The sequence below is a fragment of the Brachyistius frenatus genome, unplaced genomic scaffold (genome assembly GCF_029030835.1).
Source record: "Brachyistius frenatus isolate BFR_SWC_R1_liver_20210118 unplaced genomic scaffold, ASM2903083v1 Contig_6, whole genome shotgun sequence".
NCBI lineage: Eukaryota > Metazoa > Chordata > Actinopteri > Embiotocidae > Brachyistius > Brachyistius frenatus.
This window is the reverse complement of record NW_027210605.1, coordinates 3,673,929-3,689,110: the sequence shown is the minus strand read 5'-3', so window position 1 is coordinate 3,689,110 and position 15,182 is coordinate 3,673,929. Positions and strand designations below refer to the sequence as shown.

General features: G+C 41.9%; 1 protein-coding gene across 1 annotated transcript; it reads left to right on the top strand.

The window, feature by feature from the left end:
• Positions 1-107: 107 nt before the first annotated feature.
• On the top strand, positions 108-15,037 carry LOC138637112 (sodium- and chloride-dependent creatine transporter 1). Its single transcript, XM_069725596.1, has 14 exons — positions 108-695; positions 1,917-2,219; positions 5,940-6,071; positions 6,177-6,513; positions 6,932-7,064; positions 8,324-8,458; positions 8,610-8,713; positions 11,514-11,638; positions 11,743-11,855; positions 12,749-12,889; positions 13,176-13,278; positions 13,370-13,470; positions 13,548-13,718; positions 13,940-15,037. Exons 1-14 carry the CDS (start codon positions 665-667, stop codon positions 14,066-14,068), a joined length of 2,058 nt encoding a protein of 685 aa, XP_069581697.1. The 5' UTR covers positions 108-664; the 3' UTR covers positions 14,069-15,037.
• Positions 15,038-15,182: the final 145 nt, after the last annotated feature.

Below are 15,182 nucleotides of genomic sequence, written 5' to 3'. Positions count from 1 at the left end.
CAGCGTTTTAAACCCATCCTTGTGACTCCTTTCATTTTTGACGAAGCGGTGCTGCTGATGCTGTGCACGCCGCACTGGCCTCGCGTCAGCCAATCACGTCCGCCGGCAGCGGGAGGAGGCGGAGGGAACGTCCGTCACAGCTAACGGACCGTGGAACGGATCGCATTCTCCGTCCGTCGAACCGCCGCATCCCCGTACAGGTTCACGGGCTTCTGACTGGGCTGTCGAACCAACAACAACAATCTTTAACCGAAGGCGCAGTATCACTTTCATTTAACTGTTCTCCATGAGATTCTTCAGGCTTACCTTCAAGTGCTTCGTCGACTGCTTTTGAATCTCCTCTGTTAACGGCTGATCTGACCGCGGCGCTTTGTGAATATTTTCCATCTCTTGGCTGAGCTGAGGGGTTCCAACGTGTGATAATCACAAAAACTGCGATTTATTTCATTTCAGGAAGGAAAATTAACAAACTCAGATAATCCACCAAAAAAAAAGACAACCGGAGCACTGCATATTGTGGCTACATCTCTCCGTCTGCCTCTCAGTGTCCGCCGGGTGCCTTCTTAGCCAGGCGTTCATACAACTTCGGCTGCCCCCGTGGCTAAATACAAACAGCCAGCTTGCTTTTTTAGAAAATAAATATAATAGTCCGCTACCCAGCAGCATGTCACCTGAGTTGGAAGAGAACAACCAAGGTGAGTATGACCTCCACTGCTTAATATTGACCTTTTTTTTTATTTATTTACCATTTGATTGAACCACCAGCTCAAACATAAGCACATGCTGGTGAACTGCAGCCTCCCTGCCTCTGCCACTGCTTTAAGATTATTCATTGGGGGTAAATGCTGCCCCACACCAGTTGCACTTAACCTACCTCAGTCTACATTCATCATTACATCATGCATGCACTATAAACTTAGCACCAGAAGTGAGTCTGAACAACCTAAAGTCATTTGGAAGCTGCTGAACAGGTGTCACTCCTGGTGAATACAGAAAATCACTGTCAGGTTTCATGTCATACGTATCATAAGGTCATCCTCATTCAATTATACATTCATCAGTCTGCCTTCAGCATATGTAAGTATTTATATCCCTGATATTTATATTCAAGAACAATAGAAGTTGTACTCGAGTCATAAATATTCATCAAGCATGTGGAGCTATTGCTCACAAAAATGATCTTAAACCACCGGTATCCTCCTATTAAGTTGCTCCTCATGCTTCCATCCTTTACCATCCCCACTCTGTTCCTCTCCTCTGTTCACACACCCCCTCAGACTGCTCTGATCTGGATTCATCTGCCTCACTTTGCATCCAGCACAGAGCGGCTGACACAACGATCATTGAATGGCACTAACAACTGGACGTGTTGCGTATATTTGTGCTTGAGAGTCTGCCGTGCATTCAGAAATAGAGAAAATGAAAGCTTTGTAAGCAACAAAGGAGCTCGATGTATACCTTGAGCTCTCTGCTGTGTTGCACCGCAGCACACTAATCATTGTGTCTGTGAGACAGAGACAGACAGGAGGAACATCGGGGGAGGGCTCAGGGATGACAATATAACTGCAACAGGATGTGGGCAGTTAACACAAAAAAAAACACACAAAAAATCCAGTGAATGTATATGATGGGATGTATTTCAGTCCTGTTAACGCTTACTGAAGATCTGGCTTAGGTTGTAAGGACTATTTATTGTAATGAATGAAAAGCCTACAGTCTCGCTCTCCATTCAGCACAAGTCTGGTCCAACAGACTGTGTTTCATCAGTCTCCAGTGCTGACGTGTGATGTGACGTTCTACATGTGTACTTGAGAACTGAGTGGTGTTATCATATTGCTGTTTTTGTGATATTTTGACACACTGATTTCCTTTCTGACTATTTTTCTGTCTCGTATGACTCCTCTTTTTCTGACCAGGTGAAATCAGCGTCCCCCAGTTGGAGGCAGGGACCCTGTCTGAGGAGGAAGGCGGGGGGTCAGCTCGCCCCCTGGTGCCCGTACCTGGAGCAGGTCCAGGGTGTGGTGAGGGCGGAGGGGCTGGTCCACCGCAGACTCAGGACGGGGCTGCAGCCGGGACTGGAAATGGGGCTCTGGCAGTGCCAGTGGTGGAGCGAGAAACCTGGACCAGACAAATGGATTTCATCATGTCCTGCGTGGGTTTTGCTGTTGGTTTGGGGAACGTGTGGCGGTTCCCTTACCTCTGCTACAAGAACGGAGGAGGTGAGCTTGAAGAGCACTCTGTGGTTCTGTGTTGTATGGACACAGTTGCAATGAACATATAACAAGTTTCACTAAAAATGCCTTTACCCCATTTTAGAAAAAGATACAGCCTGATTGATATTCAACACTGATTTTGAAATGTACATACGCATGCAAACGTAAGGGAGTATTACAGTAATAGTAGTAATAGGGCCTTACAGTTTTTTTGTGCATAGATACACATCATTCAAACTCTCAGTGTACCACTCTGCTAGGTCCTTGATTTCCTCCCAGTGTGGTCCGTCATCACTGCTTGAAATCTGGGCAATAACCGTGGTGTTATCTGCAAACATAAAGATTCAAATTCCTGTGTTGGTAGATCCTGTGATGGCTGTGTAGGGTAAACAAAAGCGGGCTTAGATAACAGCCCTGTGGGTCACCTGGTGGTTTTTCTGCCACAGCAAAAATTTGGCAAGCTTGCAAAATTGCAGTGAAGATGATTTCACCTTTTTGTGTGTCATGTGCCAATTGCAGCTGTTGGGTCTGTTGGTCAGGAAGTCCACTATCCACAAAGGGCCTTAAGTTCTAAACTAGTCTACTAAGTTAAAGGGGGATGATTGTGTTAAAATAAATTTAAAACAAATGTTGACTTCTTCAGTACTCTTAGAACAAATGAAATATCATACATAAATCAAAATTAACTTTTTTTTTTAGAGCAACCCTTTGTATTAGAATACAATAATAATTATTATTATTTACATTATCCATTACCTGTAGATTATTCTCTCAATTAATTGATTAGCTGTTTGGTCTGTAAAGGAACCAGAAAATATTCACATTTAAGAAACTGCAATCAGAGAATTTTTGGATTTTATTTTTTTTTCCATTAAAAAAAAACCACAAAGCTATTTATAGATTATCAAAATCGTTCGCAATTAGTTTTCTGTTCATCGACTTATCGATTAATATACTTATCATTTAGACTGTGAAATAAAGTATGCATTTTCAAAAAATAAAAGTTGAAAAAAATGTTCAGGGGAAAGTTTATCTAGTTTAAGAGTTGTGTAATTGAAGGTTTCCCAAAAAATATTTTATTGTTTTACTGAAGTCATTATACATAACAGTTTAAATATACTCAGATCGAGAGACAGCAGTGAAAGGCAGCATGGTGAGACATGATACTCTAATAGATGTAAATGGTAGACAAAGCACTGGCTGCAGTTGCTGCGTGGCTGTGAACACGTAGCTCCAAAGCTGTGCCTCCCCATGTGATTACACTTTATTTATTCTATCCGCCTGCTACTTAACAAATGGACTTCGTTCACATTACCTAGTTCCCCTTTTGCTCTCGTGGCATATGACGGTATTGGAGCTGTTTTAAGTCCTGTCCTTTTTCATCAATGCCAATTTATCCAATAGTAAACTGACCTGACTGCTGCTTTTGGCCTTGAGACTTTGCTTATCTCTGCCCTACCCACTTTTCAGTTTTTTTATGAGGTATTTGGTTTGAATGAAACTCTGAGTGTGTAACTGTTTGTGTGTGTTTCTAGTCCAACCCTCCCTCTGACTCGTGTGTGTGTGTGTGTGTGTGTGTGTGTGTGTGTGTGTGTGTGTGTGTGTGTGTGTGTGTGTGTGTGTGTGTGTGTGTGTGTGTGTGTGTGTGTGTGTGTGTGTGTGTGTGTGTGTGTCTTGTGACCAGTGGCTCTGATACCCACCTTCTGGTATCATATAACAATGGCCTGCCTCACACAATCCACCCCCCCTGTGCTCCTGCCCAGAACTCATGAGGCACACAAAGGTGCTCTCTCCCACCCTTTTCCTGATAAGGAGGCATATGGATATGTCACACAATAACCGTCCTGTGACTGTGCCCGTTCTTTCGTCCTCTCAGCATGAGCACAGTCACATCCGTACAGTACTTCCTTTTACACCTGTGACCAACCCGGGTTGCACCTTGTAACACAACAACAGTATCAGATAAGAGCTGTGGATTTTAGTAAGACCTGCTTGTTACCGAAACAAGGACACACTCCACCGGAGACAGTAAAAGGCGAATGTGCTGTAAAAACGTGGAATTAGAATTAGATCTGCAAATCTCATTCATTTATTTGTAACCCGGCTGATGGACCTGATGTGTCTGATCCAGTTATGATTATAGAGGATTTACTTAAGCCTATTAAGGATGCCATTCCTTGATAATTTGGCCAATATGTTGGGGTATTTCAGCAAAAGCATTTTCTCCAGTCACTCCATTCACTCCTCTTATTGCATCTGCCCCTCTTTCTTTCTCTCTTTCTTTCTTTCTTTCTCTCTCTCTCTCTCTCTCTCCCACCCCTTTTGCTCTTAGCCTCATGCTCACGAATGTTTCCTTATATGGCTACAAGCCCTCTGCTCTCAGAGAATGACATAAAGAATGATGAACTGAATGAGGCACAAATTGTCAAGCGGTAGCACCGTTGCAGAGCTAACCAGGTCAAGATCTTGGCGTGACATTTTTGTTATTTGTTGAACCTCGTCTACCCCAGCATTGTCCCAGTTTTTCTGCCTCTCCTGTAATCTATCCATCTTTCCCTCCTTTCTTCTGAGCCTCTTTCTGCTCTGCGTCATAGCTGGTCATGTGACCCCCTCCCATCTGCGCACTGTGGTGGCATCACTGAGTTACATTATTATTCATACCAAATCGTTGCAAGTGGATCTAGTGAGTTGAATGTCTCATGCTGCCTCTTTGTGTCTCTTTTTCTACTGATCAAAGTAAGCTCCTGCTGCAATATGAGAATCCAAAAGGAGATTATTTATAGAAAACACTAAGCATAAGCCAAATGCACAGGGTCAACTAATGCTAATCAAAATTAAAGAAGTCCTAGATGTCTCTATCAGCATTAATAATTCCTGCTTGAGTCTTATCGTCTTCTTCCCTTTTCCATTTGATAATCCTTTATCTGTCTGCTGCCGACGACGTTTTTTCCAAGTTCAAGGACAAGAGTGTACTTGCCAAAAATGTCCAAACACTTGTGGAATGGATGGCAATGTGGTTGTCTCCCACATAGACTTTCAATGCGTCCCTTATCTTTCCTCCTCCCAAGCTTTTTGCCTCTTTTGCCCTTTATTTCTTCCTCCTACTTGAATTGTCGTTGTTGTGTCAAGGGCTTGATTACGAAGAGAGCACGTTGGTGTCTGTGCAGCTTGTGTCCTTCAACATTTTAAACACTGTCTGATACGACAGATTTTCTGTCTCTTCAAATTTTACTACCATAACTTGACCTTAAAGAGCCGCACATATTTGAAGAGCCCGATTCAAATAGTTCAGCAACAACAATACAAAACCCACACAAGTCATTGTATGAATAGTATGAACAGCTTAATCTAATGTTAATGATATGATTATCTGAACGCTTGAAGATGTTGATGATTAGCATGGATAATTTTCTCTGAATTTGCACATCTGTTTCTACTGCTGTATCTCTCTCCGCATCTTTCCTTTAATTGTTCATGTTTATGTACGTATGTAAAGAGTAATAGACAAAGTGGTATGTATTAAAAACAAAATGAAAGTCATATATCTAATGCATATATCCATTCATATCATGAAATATAAAATCAGAGTAAACAGTACATTCTTATATTTAACGTAACCATGCCGGTACTTTAATTTTCTGTATTGGCCAATCACTTCCTCCCAGTGTTTCTACCTGCCTGATACTTCAAATATAATGTGGTGAATATGTGTGTTGGGTGTTGCAGGGGTTTTCCTGATCCCTTACTTGCTGATAGTCTTCATCGGAGGCATCCCAGTCTTCTTCCTGGAGATTGCACTGGGCCAGTTCATGAAGCAGGGAGGGGTCTCTGCCTGGAACATCGCACCCCTCTTTAAAGGTACCCATCTCTGTGTGTGTTAGTGTGTGTTCTCTTAAGTAGATATTTACTTTCACTTTTAAGTTTGCAAGTTACTTCCCCACACACCTCTCGCTCTCTTGTCAGGTCTCGGCCTGGCCTCAATGGTGATAGTGTTCTTCTGTAACACCTACTACATCATGATCCTGGTGTGGGGCCTCTACTTTCTCTTCCACTCTTTCACTAACCCGCTGCCTTGGGCCACCTGCGGACACCCCTGGAACACCCCCAACTGTACACAGGACTTCCGACGCACCTGCCATAACCGCAGCGGTGCCCAGCCTGCCCTGCCGTCATCTGCTGCCACCCCCTCTAACCTCCTCTCCTCCTCGTCTCCGCTGAACCTGTCCTCAGCCCAGCTCCTCCTCAACAGCAGCTGCATCGAGGCTGAGGGCATGCGCTCCCCAGTCATCGAGTTCTGGGAGTATGTTAAACCTCTGAATTTAGCAGTGTCGGCAAGCTTTCAAATACATTTTATTATCTAAATTCTAAGTCCTAAAAACTTTAATACACTAATTTTCCGCTAAATTCAATTTTAGTGGTTTTAACAATGTGTTGTGTGGTGGCTGTGTACCCAGTTTTTCCAGTCACACTGACCTTTATTTTTATCATTCTGATGTTGTGGTGTTTTTGTCAGTTACAAACTTTATCTTATATTTAAATCTTCTGGTATTTATGAGCTCTATAAAAGCCTAATTTGACTAGCAAAACTTAGTTCAAGTAACAATGATAGTGTCGATGGTATTTACTTTGTTTTTGAATATGCATTTTTTTTTTTTTTTTTTTTTTAAATAATCAGTTTTTTGTTTCTAATAACCACACTTCTCTGTTCCTCCTTCTAGACGTAAAGTGCTTCGCCTGTCTGGAGGGCTGCATGAGCCTGGTGAAATAAGCTATGAGATGGTGCTGTGTCTCATAGTCACTTGGATCATCGTTTACTTCTGCATGTGGAAAGGAGTTAAATCTACTGGCAAGGTAAAGTATTGCTTGCCTGTACAATTCTTAATACATAATGTCACGGTTGGGGTTTATGATATTTATAACTTCATGCTATACTGTGCACAAAACGTTACTTGTCACTGTCTGGGTTCATGGAGTGCAGACTAATATTTGCATGGCTTCATGTGAAGGTTTAAATAATTGCAGCGTTTTGCCCTTTGATCCAAAATCAGCTTTAGTATAGCGAGAGGATCAGTGTCTAGACTGAAACCCATATAACACAAATATAAGCACATATGCTTATTTGAATTTCTGCTCATTTCTGTAGTTGTTTTCAGTCAGGTTATAATCTTCCACTGATCCCTAGATCTTTAATATGTTAAATTGCACCTACACATTGTTCAGATGAAATTCTATTTAGCAGCGGAAAAAAAACACATGCCCACTCCTCATTCTTTTATATCTGTGTGCTCTGAGTCATTGGCATAATGAACACTACACATCCTTATTTTTTAGCATGTGGCGATGTCTGTGTTTGCACACTCGTGTCTCCAGAGTGGCCAAAGCTCATAGAGCGAGGGAAAAATAATGAAAGAGCTTGAGCCAGCCAGCTGTAAGCCGATTAGTAACTTTCCACCATGTAGATGTTTGAAAGCTGGAAAGGGGCTTTTCTGCCCATGTTCACCCTAGATCAAGGCAAATATGTGCTTTCTCACTACTTTGCTCTTACCACACTGATTTAGCTGGGACTTGATGCTTTTACTAGGTAGCAGGGGGTGGCTTTCTCAGCACAACTTGACAAAGACTACCTTCTCAAAAGGTCTGCCAAAAACCCCTGCTATTGCAGGAGGTTTACAAATTGTCTGGCTTTCCATTTACAGGCTACCTTTTCTTCCAAGTTACATGACAGGCCCCATTACACATCTACTACAGGAAGGACCTAATGGGCTTCTACTTATGACTTGAGTATTTGCAAAGCAGGTAATTGCTTAATCAAAGTGATAAAAACATACTTGGGTACAATTACATTTTGACCATAGCTGATGAACCATGTTGATAAGCACTAAAACTTTCCAGCTAGCCTGTTAATTCATCATATAACCACATCTTTTTATGTACTTACTTCTATGTAATGTGAGGGGTTTAAGTGTTTACTGTGGAATTTTCTACTTTCACTTAATGCAAGTTAATACATAGCACTCAAACTTCACAACCCCAGCCAAAGTATATGCTACAAATTGGTCGAACAGTATCTTGAAATATACTTCACTGCTCTCTTTTTTTCATCTCTGTAGGTTGTGTACTTCACAGCTCTGTTCCCCTACCTGGTTCTGGTTGTGCTTCTGGCCCACGGAGTTACTCTGCCTGGAGCATTGGATGGCATTGTTTACTACCTAAAACCAGACTGGTCCAAACTTGGAGAAGCACAGGTTTTAACTTTTGCATTAGCTTGCCTTTGGGCGTCATATTTTTCGGCTGCAGCTTAGTGACGAGGAAATAGGACAGATTTGTACATCAGTATTTAAGAGACATAGGTCAAAAGTTTGTAAAACATGACTCACACATTTCTCTCTATAATAGGTGTGGATTGATGCCGGCACTCAGATTTTTTTCTCCTACGCCATCGGACTTGGTGCCCTGACTGCGCTGGGCAGCTACAACCGCTTCCATAACAACTGTTACCAGTGAGTTTGTACACACAACATAAAATTAGACACCGCTGTCGCTGGAAGGAGGCCAACATCAACACAAAGTCCCAGCCTGACTCTGCATACTGTTGCATGTGACTGTGGACTCAAGCAGCATCTAATAAACCAGAAAAAAAACATATATGTCCATGACAAATAGGCTTCACTACACACATTCACAGAAGAAGCGCAACCTAAGTCTGCCCTTTCCAACGATCACATGAAGTACAAAGATGAGTTTCTTTTCTCCTTAAAGAAACATACTGAACTTTGAATACCTTATTTTAAGGCCTGTGCTGTTCTCTGGACACAAAATTAGCCGTGAGACTTAAATGCACTTCATGTGCTCACAGGAACTGCGATCGAAGGTCCAGAGACTTCCGAGCAGACTCCTCTCATTTAAAGTATTTTCCATCCCTCATCAAAATAGAAATTAATAGGATGCTAGGAAGGAATCCTGATCTCATAAATATGTAACAGCTCAATTTCATTTTCAAGCAAATTCTTTTTGTATTTTGAAAGGCTGTAGAAAAGAACTGGTACAATAAAAAGTCAGTTGTTGAAGACTGGAGTGCAGACCTTAGTTGTCTGTTTCAAGGACAGTTGTTTTTGCTGCTGGTTGATGAGCTTCCATGTGTTGAGCATAAACAGACAGATATTTAAACCTGTTGGGAAACTTATGAAGTATTTAGATCTCTCACAGTAAGAAGGATTTTCTTTTGGTAAATCTCGCATATTTGCAATACCCATAATAGGAGGTGCCTCATGAATATCCTGCCATCTGACATTTTCTCTCCCTTGACCTTAATTGGAAGTTGAAAGATGTGTTCACATCCTGAGGTATGTCAGCTCTGTTTCTCATACACACTGGAGCAGGCCAGGAAATATATGGCAAGATCTTTGTATCAACTGTACTTAGATGTTAATGTACAGAATATTTAGGGCTCAGGTTATGGGTCAGATCACTTGCTTTAAAGTCGCATATCTTGATTTCTGGCTTTTTATTTTTAGCCATGTTAGCTTAGTATGTTAGCTCACAGTATCAGTCTGTCCATCTGTTGGTCCAGAGAGAAATATCTAAATATCTTAAACCACTTGACAAATAGCCATTAAAGTTGACACATTAGCAGCCTTCATTTGCCTACGAGGTGGGTCTAGTTTTGCAAGCTTACGAGACCCACCTAGTGGTAAATCTAGCAACTATTTTGGCAAAGTTTTACACCCTTCCTTAAGTAGAGTCACTAATATTTTTAGTGAGTTATCTTGTGGCTGTGGCTCTTTTAACTGAGCTCCAGTCTCTCCAGAAATATTATGTCTTTGTTGGCTTGATCCAATGACAAATGGGTTAACGGCCCACATTCTCAGATAGTTCTTCCTCTGAGGCATTCATGGGGTTACATCTTGTTTATACAAATAATTAAAAACTAAATTTTAGGAGGAAGTTGATATCCTCCCTGTTTTCTCACCTCGACACACCTGGCCAATCAGTGAGTAGAAACGGGGACCTGTCAGATTGTTAGTCTGTTAAAATTACTCTTGATTTGTGACAGAGAAATGCCTGATTAAAATTTGATGAGAGTGGAAGGAGGGGGTTCAAAAGGAATTCGACTGTCCAACATGCAGTTCAGACAGACCATAAGTGTGTATGGGAGGGCAGCAATCTATTCAGTCGACCAATCAGCAGCCAGAGAGAAGAGCGAACAAGTTGTAAATGAGCCTCACTAATGACCAATCACTTTCCCTATTGTTTGACCGGCTAACTACTTCTAGTTTTGTTTTTTGTTTTTTTAATCCCGACTGTTTACAATTTATTACTTCTCAAAGTACTCAGAGTTTATATATGATTTTTTTTTTTATCCTCTCTATTTGTGATATTTCCGCTGTCGATACAACAACCAACATATAAAGTTTCTGAAATAAGGTAGTTATAGTTAGATGATTGAAATTTAGTAAATGCCAATGAAAATTAATAATCGCCAATGATCAAGTAGTTGGAGTCAGTTGTATTTAGATTGACTAGTTTAACCGTCACCAGCTTTGTTACCTGGTGTGAGATGAGAATTACAGGCTCAAAGGGCTGCGAGTATGATCATAGAATTATATTCTTCTTGAATGATTATGGTCGTAGTAGAGACTGCTTTCTTAACACTAACTCTTTCTTGCTTTGATTATTTCCATCTATACCAATTCCTCTTGAGTATTGCTTCAGACTGATAGTGCCTGTTTACAGTTGACTGAGTGGAGGTTGCTATTGAATGCAGCTGTGAAACGGTGTTATAATAACCATCGTTATGCAACTGTTGTTTATACATTCTTCATATCAGACAAGGTTCTTGGATAGTGTTGCCAAGTAGACTTGTCTTGTCAACATAAACAGGAGGTCAATCCTATCTATGTAGTAAGACAACAGGGATTTTGTTGAATTCATACTTAAACAAGTATTTAATCTCCAACATTATTGATGGATTTATTCATACAGTATTACTAATATACTGCATATACGTAGCAATGTTTTCGAAAGGAGTTTTTCTTTCATTCTTTTTTCCAGACAGACTTCCTATTGGCTGATCGCTACCTGCCAACTACACAGACAACAGCAGCTTTCAGACAAATTGCTATCGATCCCCTATTTACCATCCAGGCCCATCATCTCTATGCCGATGTTTGCCTTGAGTATGTTACATGAGCCTCATGTTGCAACATATCTAATGCATCTTTGTCTCACAATGTCTTTCTCTCGGTTCTGTTTCCCCTCTTTGTCTATTCGTCTGTGTGTCTCTCTGTATTTTCTCTGCAGGGATGCGTTTGTGCTGGCTCTCATTAACAGTGGGACGAGTTTCTTTGCAGGCTTTGTCGTGTTCTCTGTGCTGGGTTTCATGGCTGCAGAGCAAGGAGTGGACATCAGTAAAGTAGCCGAGAGCGGTAAGAATACAGTTCCCCAACTAAAATCCAGTGTAATGAGCTAAGTATTGACAGCGAGCGGCATGTGCCTCCTGATACTTCTGACTCTATTGCTTAATGTGCAGGTCCGGGCCTGGCCTTTATAGCCTACCCCAAGGCCGTGACTCTGATGCCTCTGGCGCCGCTCTGGGCAGCACTTTTCTTCTTTATGTTGCTTATACTGGGCCTGGACAGTCAGGTAATACTGAAAGCACAAAATTTAGCTCTAGATTTCCGTGTCATTTTGAATGTGTAGCACACTTTTGTAAAATACACAGCTAATCTACATTCCTTTCTCTTTTTCTGTCTCATTTCCTCTCACACAAGGGAGACACACACAGTACAAACACATTACTTCCAGTTTTAGCATTGCATTTCTTAACAGCCTGTTTGTTGTGTGTCTGTTTGAGCCCGTGCCTACATGCATTGTTTTACAGCCCAGGGATTTGTCAATGAGCTTCTGTCTGATTCACACAGAGAGCGTCTGTCTGCTCTCTAATCCATTCATTCCCTCTCTCATTTCTTCGCCATCCATCCATCCATCCATCTTTCTTTTTTTTTTTCCTCAACAGCCACATTGCCTATGAATATGCTACCATTTCTATGAAATGATGTAAAAATATCTGGGCAGCTGTTATCCTCTCAACTCATTCTGAAGGCAGAAATATGTTTCTGCACAGAAACACATAAACATCCTTTCATGGGGGGACTGAGGAGGGGTTTTGGCCGCCATGCTCACCGGCAAAGTCTCAGTTACATGTCAGGCCGATATACTGTTGCGACAAACACTTATTGTTTGAGAGGGAAGGTTATTGAATCATTGTGGGGTTGATCCAGCAGTCAACCCTGTACTGAACTAAATCTATGTGTAACTCTTAACCATTTATTTCGATTTTTCGGTTTCTATACTGATTTCTTAGATATTTTCGTTTGGTCATAGAGTATACACATCGATGTTATAATATGACTATGCTAATATTTGTGTCCAACACCCATGTATGTTCACCCCCTCGACCTTTGTGCCCCCTTGTCTCTTGAACTCTCATTCACCTTTCCCGCTATATTGTTCTCTCTCTGCTCTCTCTTTTCCAGTTTGTGGGGGTAGAGGGTTTGATAACAGGAATCATGGACATGCTGCCCCCTAAATCTGCCGTGGGCTCCCTGCGACGAGAGGTGGTGGCTGCCATCTGCTGCATCATCTGCTTCCTCATTGACATGTCCATGGTCACAGAGGTACACTGAGGAATTTCAGTTTTTGACATCATTTTTTCAGAATTAGGTGGGCAGCAGTTATTTTTAGATCACAACACCACAACTTTGTAGGCTGACTATAACCAAAGGGATTCAAATATTTGTTAGTTTAAAGTAGTAGGATTTGATATTAAATGCTCTAACAGTAAACCATCTCAGAGTTGAACTGGGAGGAAAAGCTAAACAGCAGAGATGAGGGTGGAAACCGGTCACACATAAAGTATTAACGGGATGGTGTTGACGTTGACGCTCTCACTGTGTCTGTCAGGGAGGGATGTATGTCTTCCAGCTGTTTGACTACTACTCTGCCAGTGGCATCACTCTGCTGTGGCAGGCCTTCTGGGAGTGCGTGGTGATTGCATGGGTCTATGGTAAGACAATACCACACATTTAGAGTAACAAACAATACAAAACTGTGCAATTCAGTGCATTGACTCAGCATCCTTATCTCACCCCCGTCAGGCGCAGACCGTTTCATGGACGACGTGGCTCGTATGATCGGATATCAGCCCCTACCCTACATGAAGTGGTGCTGGTCCTACATCACACCTTTTGTCTGCGTGGTATGTGCGACTCTGGGTGTTTTTAAGTAAGCTTTACCTGTCATTTGCAAACTGCTGATAATTCTGTGTGTGCATAGGGAGTGTTCCTGTTCCACGTGGTGAACTACAAGCCCTTGAAGTACAACACAGTGTACACATACCCCTTGTGGGGTGAAGCACTTGGCTGGGCGCTGGCCCTGTCCTCTATGCTCTGTATCCCTCTCACTGTTCTCTACAAACTCCTGCGCTGCAAAGGATCTTTGCGGGAGGTCAGTACACCGGGGTGCAGGCATGTGTGTTCATATGTATTCTCCTGTGCGTGGCTTTGTTTGTAATTGTTGATAAATCAGTAGGAATGTCTCTCCTTGGATATTGCCCTCCCTCTCCTACCCGTTATTTGGTTACCGTTACTCATTAGCAAAGGCTCTTTAGAGAAAGATGAAGTGTCTGTCTAATAAACAGCCGATCGTGTTCTTGTTTGTTTCTGTAGCGGTGGCAACACCTAACCACCCCGGTTTGGGGCAGACATCACCTGGAGTACCTGGCCCCAGAGAGCGAGGCCAAACTGCTGCCCCCTGCAGGAACCAAGAGCACGCTACTTTTTGAGAGTGTCATCTGATGAGCTGAGCTCTACAGGACCCGCAGCCAAGGTCATCTTTGACATCAGCAAACACATACACAAAACACACACACACACACACACACACACTATACTGGCCTGGTCAGAAAAATTCAGATTAGTCAGAGTTTTAAAGCTATGAAAAATCCCTTGACAAATGGACCAAAGATTAGATTGGAGAAGAACTTAAAAACACACCTGCACCCATACAGTCATCACAGGCTGATGTACCCTCCGCTCTGTTTTCTGACTCTACCTCGCTGGCTCTCCCCTCTCTTCCCCCCTCCCCCCTGCCTTTGTGCTGTCCCGTCCTGTCTCGTTCTGTGAAGTGTGACGTGTCTGGTGTAGTTGCAATATCCTCCCTATTCCGCACCTTTGTGTTACGGTTTCAACAGCCTCATCTGTCCCAAGCCATCATACCGTTTAGTTGTGAATGAGCAGAAACTTAAAAGATACTGGCAAAACTTTTGAAATGAAAGACCTCATATCTGCTTTGGATATGCCATGGTCTGAGTGTGTTTGTGTCTAGATGCACGTACATGTGTTGGTACGTGTGTGTGTGCGTGCGCATGTGTCTGTAAGAAGGAGTGTGTGTTGGACTGTGTTCACATACATGTGACATTGCCTTTGGCCATTGTATCCTGCCAACTGTCATCTCTGAATTAACTGTACAAAAATAACTTCCATTTGTAAAAAAAAAAGAAAAAGAAAAAAAAAAAGGAATCATAAAGAGACGATACATCACCACTTTCATCTGTGTATTATGAACTAACTTGACTGTCCATTGTATTGTAGGGTCTGTGAATCAGTGTTAATATTTGGAGGGGGTGACGATCATTATTTCCACACTAAGAGAAGTAGAGAAACTTCCGACTGAACTGTGTAACGAGCAGGAGACTGGGTTGTGGGGAGGGGAAAGAGACTTGTTGCGATGTCAGGAGAGAAGCAATAAATGACCAGTTAAAGATGGATGTAATGTGTTTTTATGGGTATTTATTTACATGGACTCATTTTTGTAATCATGAAAACATACAATGGAGATACAGAAAGTATTCTGGTTCAATCACATTAAATATGTTACACTTTTACATCTGTATAAAAAAAAATTTAAAAA